Genomic DNA, 16,091 nt, shown 5'->3' with positions numbered 1-16,091 from the left:
GGTCGTGCAGGGCGTAGGGGATGAACAGCACCCGCTTCACCTTCCTGGGAGAGGAGAGAGGGGAGAGAGCGGTGGGCGCGGCGGAAGCGGGGACCGGGCGCGCTCCCGCAGCCCCTCATGGCGCTTACTGCCCGAGGAAGCTCTGGATGTGCTGCTGGCAGTGGCCCAGGTACCCCCCTCCGTGCAGGGTGGAGTTGGAGATCAGCAGCAGGCGCCGCGGGCTCCCCATGCCGTGCCGAGCCGAGCCGAGCCGAGCCGAGCCGTGCTCCCTGCCCAGCCCGGTCCGCCCCTTCCTGCCCCGCCGGCGGCCCCGGGGTGGGGCCGAGCCGCCGCCGCTCCGCCGCCCCGGCCTGGCCATGCTGGACTTCGCCATCTTCGCCGTCACTTTCCTGCTCATCCTCGTGGGCGCCGTGCTCTACCTGTACCCGGTAATGCTGCCGGCCATGGGGCGGGGGGCGCTCGGCCCTGTCCGGCCTGGCCCGGCCCGGCCCCGGTGCAGGCGGGCGGAGAGCGAGCGGCCGCGGGGCCGAGGCAGCCCCGGGCCCGTCGCAGCCCCTGGGCCCGGGCGGTGCCCCCCGGCCCGCAGCCCGGGGCCCGGACGGGCCGTGGCAGAGGCCTGCGGGAGAAGCTGAGGGCAGGGCGTTCCCGGGACGGCGCAGCCCCGGCACTCCTCCTGCCTTACGGGCTCCGGGATGAATCCTGCTTTCCAAAGGCGCGGTCCTCTGCTCGCCTTGTATTTTTGCAGGCCTCCAAGGCAAATCAGTGTGTAATACTCTACATTGCAAACGTGACCCTTTAAATCTTTACGTAGACATATTTGATCTAAACAGATGAATAATCCTGGTTTAGCCAGTGGCACCAGGCACACAGTTGAGGTTTATCGGCTTAGCAGGTTTAAAGCCTGCAGGATGTAGCATACCCAGCTCCTGTTTCATGTTTGTAAGTAGTGTAGTGGTATTGGTGCGGAAAATTCATCTCTCCTGCCGGAAAGGTGTGGGACCTGTATAAAATCTGAAGTTCGTGTAGATTGATGCATTTCCTTTTACTCTAGGCATCTAGGCAAGCATCAGGTATCCCTGGGCTGGCTCCAACTGATGAAAAGTAAGTGGTTTCTGTCTCACATTGATGAAGTTCAGCATTGGCAGAGGATGCTATTCATGACCAGATATCCTCTGTGTTTCTCAGGGATGGCAACCTGCCTGATATCATTGCCAGCAGCAGCTTACATGAGTTTCTTGTCAACCTTCATGAGAAATATGGGCCACTGGTCTCCTTCTGGTTTGGAAGGCGTCTTGTTGTCAGCCTCGGCTCCATCGATCTCCTGAAACAGCATGTTAACCCCAACCGGTTGTGTAAGTGTCTTTTACGTTGTCTCTTGAGTCCATTTGTTCTGGCCTCACTGGGCATCAGAGGAAGTTGGGGTTTCATTCTACATTGAAAGAAAGTGAGACTTTGTAGCTGACATGGTGGTTCAGGTATGACTTTGGTCCTGCTTACTGAGCTAGAGTATCAGTGACCAAGGGTTCCTGCTGTCCAGTGGCCATCAGGAAATCAGTATGCTTGTGTCTTTTACCATCTCTCTACAGGCAAACATTCAGGAAAAGCATCATGCTCATTAGTCACTCGATAGAGCAAGATGAACATCCTGTAGCCACTTGGCATACATTTTAAAAGCTTGAAATACAGTTTAGGAGGTAACTTTGGTAAATTAGGTCTGGAAACAGCTCTGCTAGTTTGTGATAACTGCCTTGTACGGTTCAGCATGGAGGCTTTTCAAACTATTATTTGGAGAAGTTCTTTACCTTTCATGTTTTTTTTGGTGTGTAGAATTTTGTAGTGAAAACCTTTAATGATCTTCCAGTATTGGAAGTGGATGGTGATACTGGTAGCTGAATCGACCATCTTAGTCATGAGAGAGTATTTTAATTTATGGCCTAAGCCTCTTAGGTGGGCATTTTCCTTCCTAAGGTTATCATACTTGATAAGTTAACTCAGTTGGTGCTTGAGTTCAATCTCTTGCTTTCCCAGTTTTACTTTAGAAGGTTGACAGAGGTGCTGGGTGCACACCTCTGACCTGATCCCGTAGGCTGTCTTTAGGCACAGACAGATAGCTCAGCTCACTTTACACTGGGGTCGTGAGGGGTAAACTTCATGTACAGTTGCCTGACAGAATCAGAAAAAGAAATGGTGACAATCTGGGAAAGGAGTAGGAGTTAACAAGGATCAGCAAGACACAGTGGATAACGATGACACTCCAGAAGGTGGAAAACCACCCTGAAAGATCTGAATGCTCTCAAGTGTGTTTGGAAGAAATTAAGCAGACAGTCACTTTCTCAAAGCTCAGAGAAGTGGTGACAGGCCCCTGCACACGCAAGTTCTCATAAATGTTCTGAATTTTGGAGGATCTGAGTATTGGAGAAAGAGAAATACAGTGCCTGGACTTAAGTGCAGGAAATTAGGTGACCCAGGCAGCTACAGACTAGCCTAGTATCCTGCTATGCCAATGGCTAGACATATTTTTTTAAGCATGGGGGATAAATGGGAAATGCATGCTGTAATTTGATAATTAGATTTTTAGACAAAGTGATAAAACTGTGCTTATGTCAGGGATTCAGTTCAGAATTTGCTTGGATACTGATAAATACTGGACTGGTACTTGAAGTGGGGATTAAGGCTAGATTGTCTTGAAAAGTGAAATGCAGTGTTGGGGACATGAAATACTCCATCTTATGTTAGTGTCCTACCCTGCTGGCTTTATTCTGGAACCCTTTGTTGGCACAGGGCAGCAGAGTGAGATGGATATCCCTGAGGGCTGGGATAGCAGGAACATGAGCAGGAGGAGAAAAAGTGAGCTGCATGAATTGCCTATGGGATGACATGGCCATGGAAAAAAAAGGATATATTGAGTCATGGATTTTCAGTAAAGAGAGGACTTTTGCACAAAATGAGCATGAGTCAGACTTGGAGTCCTGTGTGTGGCTCTGACCTCTATACTCAGGCATGATTTTGAATAAAGCAAGTGCAAATTAAGGCTGCCAGTGCTCTCAGAGGAGTGGGAAGCCTGTTATGCAGGAGAAGCCAGGGAAAGTGTGTTCAGCCCAGACGAAGAAAGAGCCTCTGAAGGGATCCTCATAAAGGCAACAGGCTTGAGAAGGAGGGTTCTTACAACCTCAGAGCTGGCAGAGCAACAATATTAGTTGTATCACTGCTTTCCTTTTAGCACTGATGCTTGCCAGAAGTGCTCAGGCTTTATTAGGGGTGAGGAATCTTACAGGTGATATTTCCTGAAGCATTGAGGTATAAACTGAGTTGAGTAGCTGTAGCAAAGCCCTTTCTATGCCCTTTCTTGGTGAGTGGGAACAGGAGTTGTAGTGGGTCTCAGCCACAAGCTGGCTCTGGGCAGGCTGAAGTTTTATTGGAGATGAGGTCTTGCCCATATCTCTGCTGTAGTTTTTTTGGAGATGAGGTCTTGCCCATATCTCTGCTGTAGTTTTTTTGGAGATGAGGTCTTGCCCATATCTCTGCTGTGCACACAGTGCTGTGGGACAGGAGACAGCCCACAGTGGACTGCATTATATCCAACTCCTGACTCCTCAGCCCCACTTGAAAACCCAGCCATGTGACTATTCCTCAATCAGCTGGAGTGCCTGAGGCCACCATCCATCTTCATGGATACCTGACATTTGGTTTCCAAGGCTGAAATACAGGATTTGGCTCCAGACAAAGGTTCCTCTCATCTCATATGTGTGTCACAGGTATGGCCAAACTTCTTGGGGAGAGAGAGAGAGAGAGGTGCAGATAATGCATTTCTCATCAAAGCCTTGAAGCTGGACTAATTGGATTCATAGTTATAAACATTTCCAATGCCAGGAGACACTTTTTCCTTAGGCTTCAAGCAGTGTTTGAAATTGGTATGTTTTCATGGCCTCTTAAAGCCTGGTTGAGATTAATTTGCAAGGGGAATTCAAAGGAAGTAAAACTTTGTAGCTGGTACTGGTGATTCCCCTGAGGGGCTCTGGGGAAGCTGTTCAGGCCTATAAACAATGTGGATGTGAAGAGGATGGACTAATTCAGGATTGCTAGGAGCAGGGGCTTCAGAGACCAACTTGGAAAATTCTCCTGAGTTGATGTTGCTTTTTGGGTTGGGGCAATGAACCTGAAGCACACTGCAGCTGGAGATGGAGCTATGGGTCCTGGCCTGTCTGAGCAGGACTTCACTGCTGTTCTGTGAGCATTTTACTGTGCAGGTCCAGAGGTCCTTTCTAACTCTGATGTTCAGTTGTGCTTGATCTCAGTTAGATCTTTTCTGTATATTTATTTGCAGTGGTGTCCAGGGCAGCACTCTGAGGTCTTTGGGATGGGGAGATTTCCATGTAAGTGAAAAGAACAGTCGAAATTTTGATATATGTCACTAGGAGGGGTGAAAATGTAACCCTGGAGATGTTTCCAAGACAAGGACAAAGGATGAAGTCTGTGCAAGTGCTGGCAGAACAGAGGTCTCTCCAGAGGCAGTTTGTGCCTTGTGGAGTCACTAGCCTCCCACAGCTGTGCAGAAATAGCCCTTTCCCAAACAGCAGGAGACAGAGCCAGCCCTCAGCAAACGGGCAGCCTGGGCTCTGCAGCCCTGAGTGCACAACAGTGTGTATCAGTGGTGTGGGATTGCCAGTTTAGTTTAGGGACATTGGCAGAAAAACACCCAGAGCCTATGGCTAATCCAGCAGTTTCCTTTCATATGCAGCAGGAAAACTTTGCAGTTTCAGCAGGCATTGCTTCTAAGCATCCTCCAGCCTCTCTGGGTGCCTCTGCTTGCCGGATTTTCTGTGTGGGCTTTGCCACCTGCCATGTGTCTTCCTGGCTGCCCAGTATTGTGCCTGGCTGTGCCAGTGCCAGTCAGCAGGGATCTGTGGCATCAATAGCAGCTCCATGACAAAGCACCTTGGAGGAGGAATTGTCAGCAGCAGCTAGAGGCACATAACAGCCTGCGCCACGTGGAGAGCCGCAGGTACCATCTGCTCTGCCAGAAGACACATGCTCATGCTCCTTGTCATTCAAAGTGGGAAAGAGGGTGAGATGCAGAGCTTAAAAACATTGGAAGGGAAAAGATGTGAGAGAAAAACATTTGGGAAAGATTACCATATTCATGCCTCTGGCCTCGTTAGCTGCTTTTATGTCTTTAGGTAGTAAGTCCTCTGCAGGTGGGAATTTTCTCTTCGTGTAAGTTTGCTTGGTAGCATAATGAGGCCCCAATCTCTGTGGGGAATCCTAGATACATCCACAGCTGGTAAAATCATGTGTGTCTAGCCCAGCCTTGATGTTTTCTGATGCCTCAGAGGTTTTACTCTCCATCTGGGAGAAATAACAGACTGTGATAAACAGTGACAATATCCTTCTTGAAAACCCTGATTGCTGCTTCCAAATAGCTCCTTAAAGACTCTGTCAGTTCCACAAGACACACTAAAAGGTTTACAGAAAGGGAAAAACATATGCCATGCTGTATTGCACAGTTTTGCATTGACACCTAATATCCTTCAGCAAATTTATTAAATAGAGGTCCTTGGTGGTGAAATTCAGAGTTAAAAATCTAACTGAAATGAGTCATGGATTGGGAAGTGACGTGGTTTTGTCTAGTTTGTACACTGATGCAAGTGTCTATGTGGAAGGATTGAAGATGGAAAGAAGGTGGTTAGCAGTAGAAAGCATTCTGTAGCTAAGTGGGGTATGGTTTTCTGTAGGAGCTCAGAGCTTCTGTTCTGGAGGCAGCGCTGGCAGACAGGTAGGTGCTAGTTTGGGAAGAGCTCCTCAAGAGGGAACTCAGTGCCCAAAAGAGAAATCATGCAGGAGCAGTAGGGTATCAAACAGACCTTGCTGGGTCTGTGAGGCAAGGGAAGGAGTGTCGGGAGCAGCCTCTGGCTAAGTCTGTCATGAGCTGGTATATCCTGAGTGCACGGCCATGTTCAGGGCAGGAGGGCACACCGCATGTGAAGGGAATGTGCTAAAGAGCCTGCAGGTCAGGCTGGAGGAGAAGGGGAAAGACCATGCCACACTCACTCTTGTCACCAAGTCGATGGCACAACCAGCTGGGAACTGGCAAACAGAGAACAAGCTCTGAAGGCATTTTTACTGAAGAGTTACTTGGTAGATCCAGCAGGCAAACTCTGCATGAGGAGCTGATCACAGGATGGCAATCAGCCCTAGGAAAAAGACTTTGTGAGGTACCAGCCCACACTGAGCAAGAGAAACTTGACACCCCAAAGAGGCTGTTGTAGGGGAAGGAGCCACACCTTGCTCACTGCCCAGAAGTAGCAGTATCTAATTAAAGAGGCTGCTGTTTTAATCAGCCCTGTGTAGTGTGACTTTTGAGTGATGTTTCCTCTGCTTTCAGTGGATCCCTTTGAGACAATGCTGAAATCCCTCTTGAGGTACCAGTCCAGCCTGAATGGGGATACAGGAGAGAGCCACATGAGGAGAAAACTGTATGAGAACGGTGTGACCAAGTCCTTGCAAAGTAACGTTGCTCTCATCCAGAAGGTAACTGCCTTTGTACAGCAGAGAAGCTCTGTGTGGCTCACAGGGGAAGGTTTAGTGAGAATGATCACTAGGATAAAGGACCTGCATTCAAATTAGTGCTGGGGCTATAAGCATCTGAGATAGCAAACAGCTTCTGCCTTTCATGGTGTGAATATTTGTGTTCTCTTAGCTCCAGTGGGCTGGGGGAAGGGTGGAGCTTGCTTAATTTTTATGCCAAGATACCAGATGTAGTTAAAGATACTGGAGCACCTGGATTCTAGATATATTTCCCTGGACAGGAGGATGGAGCAAGAAACCAGCTTTTGGGGCCACAAAGAGGTGATTTTGATTTAGTCCAGCAGCCAAAGTATGATCTCTTTCCTATTCTGGAGGAATTAATCTCTTTCCTATTCTGTCTGTATTAAAGGGTTTAAGGTTTCTTTTGTGACAGAGGGAACAAGAGAGGAGGGTAGAGTTGCCTTGTTAGGGGAGAGCCTTGAAAGAAGCAGAAGATTGGAGGCTGAAATGTTACTGTTTAACAATGGGAAGAAACCTGGAAGGAGTTTAGCATTATTCCATAGCCATGAAAGTGTGGTCTGCCTTAGGAAGTGGGTGGGAATGTGTCCAGGGTGTGTTTGGTAAATAGACTGCGGGTGTTACTGCTAACTAATGGTTCATTCCCTCTCAAGCTGTCAGAAGAGCTGCTGGCCAAATGGCTGTCTCTCCCTGAGGCACAACATGTGCCACTCTGCCAGCACATGCTGGGCTTTGCCATGAAGTCTGTCACACAGACAGCTATGGGCAGCAGCTTCGAAGATGACCGGGAAGTCATCCGATTCCGCAGGCACCACGATGCAGTAAGTGTCCTGCAGAGCCAGGAAAGCTCCTATCCAATCTTTCCAAACTGATAACACAGAATTTGTACCTGTGTACCAGTTTCGTACAAGCTACTGCTGAGACTTTAAAGTATGAGCTTGAGGGGTCTGTCTCACTTGTCCCAAGCTGAAACTGTTAGAAAGATCCTACTGCTGATCCTGCTGTCATGAGTTGAGGTGTTTCTAGAGGATCCATGGGGATCAGGAACCCAGATCCAATGGCAGTTGGGAGGTCTTTGGTACCTAAGTCAGTTAAACTCTGTTGGAACTGCCAGTGGAATTTCTCCCTTTTGAAGATCTTCTGAAGGCTCTGTGACATTGTGGAGAAAGGAAAATCTGAGGAGACCTCACCTGTATCCACATGTGGGGATGCTAAACATGCTGGTGATAGAGTGGGAAAGAACCAGTTCCATCTCCCATTTAAAATTCCCATAGCTTTTTTTCTACAGTTGTAATTATAGTTGTTTAATTTCAGCTTAATTCCAGCTATCATAGACATAGTGGGAAATGGGATGTGGTGTCCTAAAGAGACCAGTTCCACATTGACAGGAAGTCCTAATATTATTTGGTGTTTTCATTTTCCTGACTAGGGAAGAATAGAATAGTCCCAGCAGTCTAAGCCTGTGGTAAGTGATGGTGCTGTTCTCTCTCTCCTTCTTCCAGATCTGGTCAGAGATTGGAAAAGGTTTCTTGGATGGGTCTCTTGACAAAAACATGACTAGGAAGAAGCACTATGAAGATGGTACGTTTCTCCCAAAATTAGGGGTTTTCTCTCACTCTAATTAATACTTAGGAGTTAGCTAGCATGTGAAAGCACTTCATTTGCCCAGTTGTTTTGGCTTCTCTTTAGAGTTGCTCATCATGTCATAAGCTATCAGATGCATTGTACTTACTGTCAGATTAGATTGTTGTTTTGGAGTTGAGTGCCAAGCTGCCTTTCTTTATGTGAGAAATTGTAGGACTAGAACTCTAGTTCCAGGTCTAGTTCCAGGGTCTGTCCAGTCTGGAGAGTGATAGAGGGGAAGAATCAGGGTGTGCTTTCTCCCTTACTGTTCTGTTCCCTCGTGTCCACTTTTGACCTCTCTTGGAGGCAAGCAGCTGTGCTAGGTGGAGACAGATGGAGCCCCTGGATTTGGCCCGTATGGGCATTCAAATGATGCACCATCTGGGGCCTGTCCTGCCAGACAGTCACTCACAGGCTGGATGACACAGGTACAGAGATGCTGCTTTGTTGGATACACCATCAGATAGCCTCTGATGTGCTCTTGCAAGATAACATGATTTAGGTCTGCTACAGCAGTACTTTTATTTCTAATATATTTTATATCAAGTTATTTTAATTTTAGGTTGTCTTTTTTGTTAATAATTAAGCCATTTCAGTATTGATTGATAAGATGCTAAACTAAAGTAGATGGTATCTGGAATTAAAGTTTTGTTTGCAAATCCTCCAAACCCAGTGTTTCCTTCTTTATGCTTCTGGTTCTGTGGGTTTCAGAACCTGAGGACAAATTCTGCGCCATTGAAATGGGTTCCTCCCATGGTCACTTTTCCTGAGTTGTAGTATGATGATGCGTGAGGACAAAATTTCACAAACTCCAGAGAGTGAGCCCTGGTGTTTGAGTGTTGCTGGCCTTCCTGCACAGAGGAGGAAGGAAGGTAATTCTGAGACAAAGGACCTGAACTGGGCCTTGATAAATGGAGTTTCAGACCCAAATTCTACTCCATGTTTCTTGGATAGTCATCAATAGGTCATTTAAGCCAGGCAATGATGTCTAGGTCCCTACCTCCCCCTGGTTCCCACAGGATTTAGGCACTCACATATCTTCAGATGTGTGGACTCTGCCAAGACCCTCCCACGTTTCCCCCATTCCTCTGTCTGTGTCTGCACTCTTTAGCACAGAGCCATCCTCTTTCACCCTGCCTGTAGAACCCCTGGCCAGAGGGGCTCCATCAGTCCTGGTGCTGCAGTAATTGTAACCAGCAGCTCATGTAACCAGAGTTATGTGGCTCATAAGTGTTTTCATGGGGGCTGATGAGAATGCATTCTCTGATGGTTTGACAGCATTACTTGTCTTCCCCTTGCGTGATTTCAGCTCACAGAGTACACACCTTGGTTATACCTGTAAGGATGGCTTTTTATAGGCAACCTCTGTTATTTGGTTCCTGCATTTTCAGCTAAACTGGGGATACTGCCTTCCAATTGACAGTAACATGTAACAGAGCCTGCTTCTGTAAGTGAGCCCAGCAGGGACAGCTGGTCTGAAAATCTGCTTGGGAAGATGAATTTGCTTCTCTGCAGCACCAGGATGACCAGGTTTTAAAATAAACATTTCTTTTTTCTTCCAAAGCTCTGGTGGAGATGGAATCCATCTTGAAGAAGGTTACAAAGGAGCGCCGAGGCAGATCATTCAACAGGCATGTCTTTATAGACACCTTGCTGCAGGGGAGCCTGAGTGACCAGCAGGTCTGTGCAACTGTTACCTCCTTACACAGTAATGGAGTTTTGCCAGATGGACAATTCATTACATTGTAGCCTTTGATTAATATAAGTTCTTGCATCTTAGCTTAGATTTTTTTACCAAAGCAGGGCTTCTGCTTAGTTTTCTCCACTCCTGCAGTGTTTGCTTGCATTCAACTTTGGTAGATTTCCTTGCCAATGCTTCATAGCTATTTTTATAAACCAGAAGTATGTTAATGTTAAGCATGTCTCATGCAATTCAGTGGAAGTTCAACAGAGAGTTCAGTTTATGTCTTCTAGATGTATTTCCTGCTCTCTGCACTAAAGGGGTTTAATGTGCTTGAGTGGAGAGTGTACTACTTCTTTATTCTCTTTACAGTCTTATGAACTTCATTCCCTGAAGTAGATTTTCTTTCCTAGATTCTGGAAGATACAATGATTTTCTCTTTGGCAGGATGTGTAATCACTGCTAACTGTAAGTACAGTAACCGTAGGTAGCTTCCCATCCTTGCACTCAGCTGCCAAAAACTGTGTGTGATGACATGAGACTTACCTTAGGCTAATAAAAAATTGTATTAATCATTCTTTCTCCTGAGCTACAGACATATAGAAGAAGTAATTTTTACATCAGACTGTTGGCACAGCCTCACAGTTAGTGAGCTGAACCTAAGCTGTGTTTGACAACCTTTCCAGACTTATGGTGGACCTTAGAATTTCTCCCCATTGCTTTTTGCTTGCATTCTTAACCCCAGACAACTGATGCTAAATTTGATGAAGAAAAACACCAAAATAAATAAGCTGCAAAGATCATGTTGTAAAATAGGTTCAGGCATATAGGAAGAAAGAGTTGCTAGCATAAGTCTGGGTGCTTGGAATTTCTTGAGGATAGGTGTGTTCCGTGTATGGAGGACTTTCAAAGAAGCTACTCTGGGATTTATGCAAAGATTATGAAAAAAAACCCAAACAAATAAAAATATAAACTGAAGCTGTGTAAAATACCTTACAATAAAGGGACGATTATCTGGCCTTGTACCTCAGCCAGTGGGGCTGGGACTCCAAAGAAAACCTCCAAGATGCATCTAGATGTTAGAAAATGGGAAGTAAATCAGACAACTGTGGTAATTCTCTCTCCAGAGAATATCCTCTCCAGGTACTCCAGGAAGTCTGTGATTTTAAGGGCTTGAATCCACACGGATTCACAGAATCACAGAATATTCTGAGTTGGAAGGATCATGAAGTTCAAGATTCCAGATAGTTCTCATGAATAGACATTTTTGAGAGCTAGAAACATTTCCTTGTAGCTTTAGGGAAACTGCCTCCTACACACTTATTTCTTATGCAGGGTTTTTTCCTCACTCTGCATTTGAAGATAATCTCAACTACCTCAAAAAATAGATGTAGGGGGACAAGTGCTGGCCAACATCTGCAGAGAGCTCCCTTCAGGAGCCTCAGGCATTGGCTGTCTGGAGCACTGGCCTGAGATGTGCTAGGGAAGACCCCCAAATAAGGGAATTTTCTAAAGCTTTGAACAAACCAGCCTTTCATTTGCATGGTTGGTGTAATAGCTGTGATTCCCCTGGGTTTGCTGGGCTGTGGGACTGAGTGCTTTAGTGTCCTGCAAAATTCCTCATAGCATCAGAAAGAGAATCTTAATTTGCAGAGCCTCTTGCTATACAGGAGTTCAGCCTCTGTTCCTACTACTGAATACAGAATCAGCACAGCCTGCTGTGAACGGAGGCCACCTTCTTTTTAGGCCAAAAAGTAATGTTGAAAATATAGGAAGTAAGGAAACTCAATGCCATTTGTAAAGGATTGAATTTGCTGAGTCCAGTCTTGTCTTGATTCCTTCCCCAGTGTGCACCTGGGCAGTCTATTTCCTGACAACCTCAGAAGATGTTCAGCAGAATCTCTACAAGGAGCTGGATCGTGTTCTGGGGAAGGGACCAATTACCCATGAGAAAATGGAGCAGCTCAGGTGGGTCCTATAGAAGGAATGCAGAGGAAGGCTGTGTCATGTGGTGGGGACAGGTGTTTCATGTGGAATCTGATGCCTAGCCTGCACTAGGCCAGGAGAAGGCATCCAAAAGCTGCTTACTCCCTTTTTTCTTTCTGGAAGTGATCAAACCACAGGATGACTTGTAACATAGAGAGAATCTGCTGACATTCCAGACACAGGGACCAAGGTGCTCACTTTAGGGTGTCTGAAGGAAACCCTTTAGGTTCATCAGCAGAGGAAAAGCACAGAATCAGTGCCCTGGCTGCTAGGCCAAAATTTTTGCTCACTGTCTTGTTTGGTTTCTGTCCTAGTTTTAGTAGTAGAAGTAATCAGTCATTTTCATGGTTGGATATAGAGATATTTAGAGAGAAAGCATGGACCAATTTTCTTTTCAAAGGGCTGCAAGTAATGATGACTGGTCAACAGTGTGCCTTTATGTTTTCTGCATTTGTTATGTTGGTGCAACCTGGTGCATTTTGTATTTGGACTAGTGTTAGGGTTTTAGGGAATATTGTGTGTGTGGTTTTCTTGCTTCTTCTTGTATGAATGAGAGGTACAGGAAAAGGACTGATGTCTTCATGCATTTTAGCAGATTTAGTTTGGTTTAAAATCTGAAAGAAGAGGGATTCCAATAACCTTCTATAAAACTGTTAATGAGATTTAATGCTTCTTACAAAGATGTTGGGACTCCTTGTAAAAAAAAAAAAAAAGAAGTGCCTCTAAATAAAGCAGTTGACTCTGCTCTGCGTGCTGCCACAAGGATGTGGACAAGCTTCTCTGTGAGACTGGCACTGACCAAGGGTTACTGTTGCAGGTACTGCCGGCAGGTCCTGTGTGAAACAGTGCGGACAGCAAAGCTCACTCCCATTGCTGCACAGCTGCAGGAGCTGGAGGGCAGAGTCGACCAGCACACTATCCCTAAAGAGGTAGGGCAGTGCTGGGAGCGCTAGGCCACTCCTTTCCTGTAGGAGAATTTGCTGTTCCCTCTTCTTCCAGACCAGGGGTGAGGCAGGAAGACCATTTCTTCTGTCAGTGTTGAACCTGAGCAGGTGCTCTGTCATCTGAAAGTACAGTTTAGCTCAAAGTTTGCCTGCAGTTCCTCTGTGGGAGAGGCTCTGCAAATTCATGTTATCTTGCTGAGCAGATTTTCTTTTTGGATGAGTAAGCTTTTGAAGGGGCCTATGTTATGCATGAAAGAACATTGTTTCAGGCTTCATCATATCACTCATCATATCATCATATCACCTTCCCTTCCAGAGAGTAAAGTATTCCATACATACATCTCAGTAAGCTTAGAGAAATGGGGTCACACCCTCTGTAACCACCAACAGCGTGATTCTTAGAAGTTAAAATCCTAACATCTGGGCATGGATTATGAAAATCTGTAGATGAATACTGCATAATTGTCTTTTTAATCCACCTAAATATGAGTAGTCTACAGAAGAATCATCATCCAGTAGAGCTGTCGAGAGGTGTCTTTAATTGTGCATTTCCTTCCTCATTGATGTGTTGTAATTCTCTTTGCAGACACTTGTGCTTTATGCTCTTGGTGTGATGCTGCAGGATAGTTCATCTTGGCCATCACCATACAAGTATGTAGAATCAACTGTAATTGCAACTAATTCCTTTTCTTTGTTAAATTAGATCTTGCAGCACAGCCTTTTGTGCTGCAGGGCCTGTCTTAAGCAGATTCTGGAGATGAAAGGGAGTCTGTAAGAAAATCAGTTTATGAAGGTCTGGGTTTGTTTTGTCTCCATGGGCATGGTTATGGGGCAGTTAAAGTCAGGTTCCTCTGATGCTCCAGTCTGTGTGTGTGCATGTCTGTGTTAGGGTCTAGTAAAAACTTTTTTGTTTTTACAGAGCTTCCCTGGCTAATGCTGGTAACTTCTGTTAAAGGTTTTCTGTGAAACAGTGACTTGAATGGCTTTGGAATCACTGCTTGTCATCATGAAACAAGGATGCGAGGGAGGAAATGTCAGTCTGAAGTTTTGGTTTTTTTAGGGTGAAAGGAAATGCTGCCTCAGTATTTCATTCTGTCTGTGAAAACTGAAGTGGATCTAGGCCAGTGGAGGTTAAAGAAAAAAATCACTGTAGCTTCTTGTGACCTCCAAGTGGCAAATATTAACCTGTATCTGATTTACTTCACTTGGGCTGCAAAAAATGTGGGTCAGTTATTCTAGACAGAGAGAACAGACAGCTGAGATTTAGGAGAAAGAATAAAGCCTTTAGAACAGCACTTGTCCTCTCCTGCAATTACACTTTTTAGAAAGGGGTCAGGCATTGATGCACCAGTCTATGAGCCCCTTGGCAGGGATTGCCTCCCAAGGTAGGTCATAACGGTGTTCAGCTTTGCTGAGACCCCATGAGACCTACACTGAGGACTGCTATGAACATTGTATGTTTGTTTCAGGGAGGCTGGCGTCACACTTTAGCTTGAGGTACGTGAAGATTTCCATAACAGAAGTAGGAGACCAGCTCTGTGTGATCCTTTCATTCACCTACTGTACAAAAAACTGTTTGCCCCTCCCTGCTTTTTTGCTAGGCAGGTGCATTTTTCTCTCCTATTACAAAATCTGTAATTTTCACTTTAGTTCAGGGGAAATGTAAGTTTGATGCTGCTTTTTTTAAGGATCAGCACCCACATGCCCTTTCACCTTGCTAGAAGCAGACTTTGAATGTTTAAGCAGGGAAGTGAAGGCTTGAAGTATTTAGCAGAAAGGTTTAAAAGAACCATCTTCTGTCCATCAAATTTTGTGTTTGGAGGGGGGTTAATATTTAAATTGAATGTTATTTTATTAGTTTCCCTTGTTTTAACTCATACCAGCCCTGGATAATAGTTTTCTCACAGCCTCTACCATCCTAAAGCTGGAAACCACTTCTCTCACTTCAGTGAGTCACTGGCTTCCCTCCCCCAGCACATACACATACACACACCAGCTGCTTGAAGAGAACGGTGAGGGGCAAGCAGAAAAAGGAAATATTTTTGGAAGTGAAAAAGGAAGGGACTCAAAGAGGCAGAGAGAGAGACAAATGAGATTGCATGTGCCCTGGGGATGTGCCCTAGTTCCAGCCCTGTCTCACACTACCTCAGTTTGTCAGCATTTTGACCAAGCTGGGACACGGCTGACCAGCTGGGAACATTGATGGAATGGATGCACAATTGCCTTCATCCATTTGCGTGGAATGACCCAGAGAGAACAAATAGTGAGATTCTCTAGTTCATTTCTGGTTTTTTACTTTTCTCTCTATGTGTGCACATTTCTGGGGAAAGGATGCTGTGCCTGCTCAGAAAACCCTAATGTGTTTCATCTTTTATAGGTTTGACCCAGACAGATTCAATGAGGAATTAGCCATGAAAAACCTCTCCTTGTTGGGTTTCTCAGGAAGCCAGGAGTGCCCAGAGTTGAGGTGAGCATAGGGAAGGAGGTCATAGTGAGTCTCTGTGGCAGACAGGAGAGAAGGTGCTTCCAGCATCTTGGTGTTACTGCTGGGACAGCCTGTCCAAGCTGGCTGTTGTCCTTTGGCAGATTTACATCATAGCAAGGTTTTCATTTTTTTCTCCTGATTTTTCCCTCAGGTTTGCCTATATGGTGGCCACAGTTCTGCTGAGTGTCCTGGTAAGGAAACTGTATCTCCACCCAGTGAAAGGACAAGTCATGGAGGCAAAATATGAACTGGTAACCTCACCAAAGGAGGAAGCCTGGATAACAGTGTCTAAGAGAAGCTAAGAGCAAGCAAAACAAGGGGTTAAAAGTGCCAGCAGTGAAGTTCTGAGCAAGGGTCTTAACAAGAATCATACTGGCACCATGTTTACTCAGCCAAGGAATTTTATATCCAGAAAATTTTTTTTTACCTTCCATATTCTTAACCTCATGCCTATCTTGGGTACTTTATCTAATTCAACCAGTAGTCATATTAAAGTAGATTTTAATCTATATGTCTTTTTCATGTTTGCTTTTGGATTTCTGGCCAAACCTTTGCAAAGGAAGCAACAAAACCTTGCAGTGGTGTGGGGATGAACTACTGGGTGTCAGCTAGTCAAAGACTAGCCGGGCTGGTTAACCCAGCCTCTTTCCAATAGCAGCCAGAGCTGGGTAAGAGTGCCCCTCTTATCCAGTGGAATGCTTCTTCCTGAATTCTAGCTAGATAAGACCTTGGAGACACAAGGACAAAGCCTTTCTCTATATATAGGTATTTTTATTCAAAGTGTCTTTCCCTCCCTTGAGCTATATCTGTCAGGAAGAACAGATATATC

General features: G+C 45.6%; 1 protein-coding gene across 1 annotated transcript; it reads left to right on the top strand.

Moving 5' to 3' along the window:
• The first annotated feature begins 51 nt into the window (after positions 1-51).
• On the top strand, positions 52-15,773 carry CYP20A1 (cytochrome P450 family 20 subfamily A member 1). Its single transcript, XM_054636414.2, has 13 exons — positions 52-428; positions 1,052-1,101; positions 1,186-1,352; positions 6,383-6,528; positions 7,197-7,364; positions 8,046-8,124; positions 9,731-9,846; positions 10,261-10,315; positions 11,695-11,815; positions 12,651-12,762; positions 13,364-13,428; positions 15,155-15,244; positions 15,414-15,773. The coding sequence occupies exons 1-13, from the start codon at positions 147-149 to the stop codon at positions 15,562-15,564; spliced, it is 1,602 nt and encodes a 533-aa protein (XP_054492389.2). The 5' UTR covers positions 52-146; the 3' UTR covers positions 15,565-15,773.
• Positions 15,774-16,091: the final 318 nt, after the last annotated feature.

The sequence above is a fragment of the Agelaius phoeniceus genome, chromosome 7 (genome assembly GCF_051311805.1).
Source record: "Agelaius phoeniceus isolate bAgePho1 chromosome 7, bAgePho1.hap1, whole genome shotgun sequence".
Taxonomy (NCBI): Eukaryota; Metazoa; Chordata; class Aves; order Passeriformes; family Icteridae; genus Agelaius; species Agelaius phoeniceus.
The sequence above is the reverse complement of the archived record's forward strand: the minus strand, read 5'-3'. Positions and strand labels throughout refer to the sequence as shown.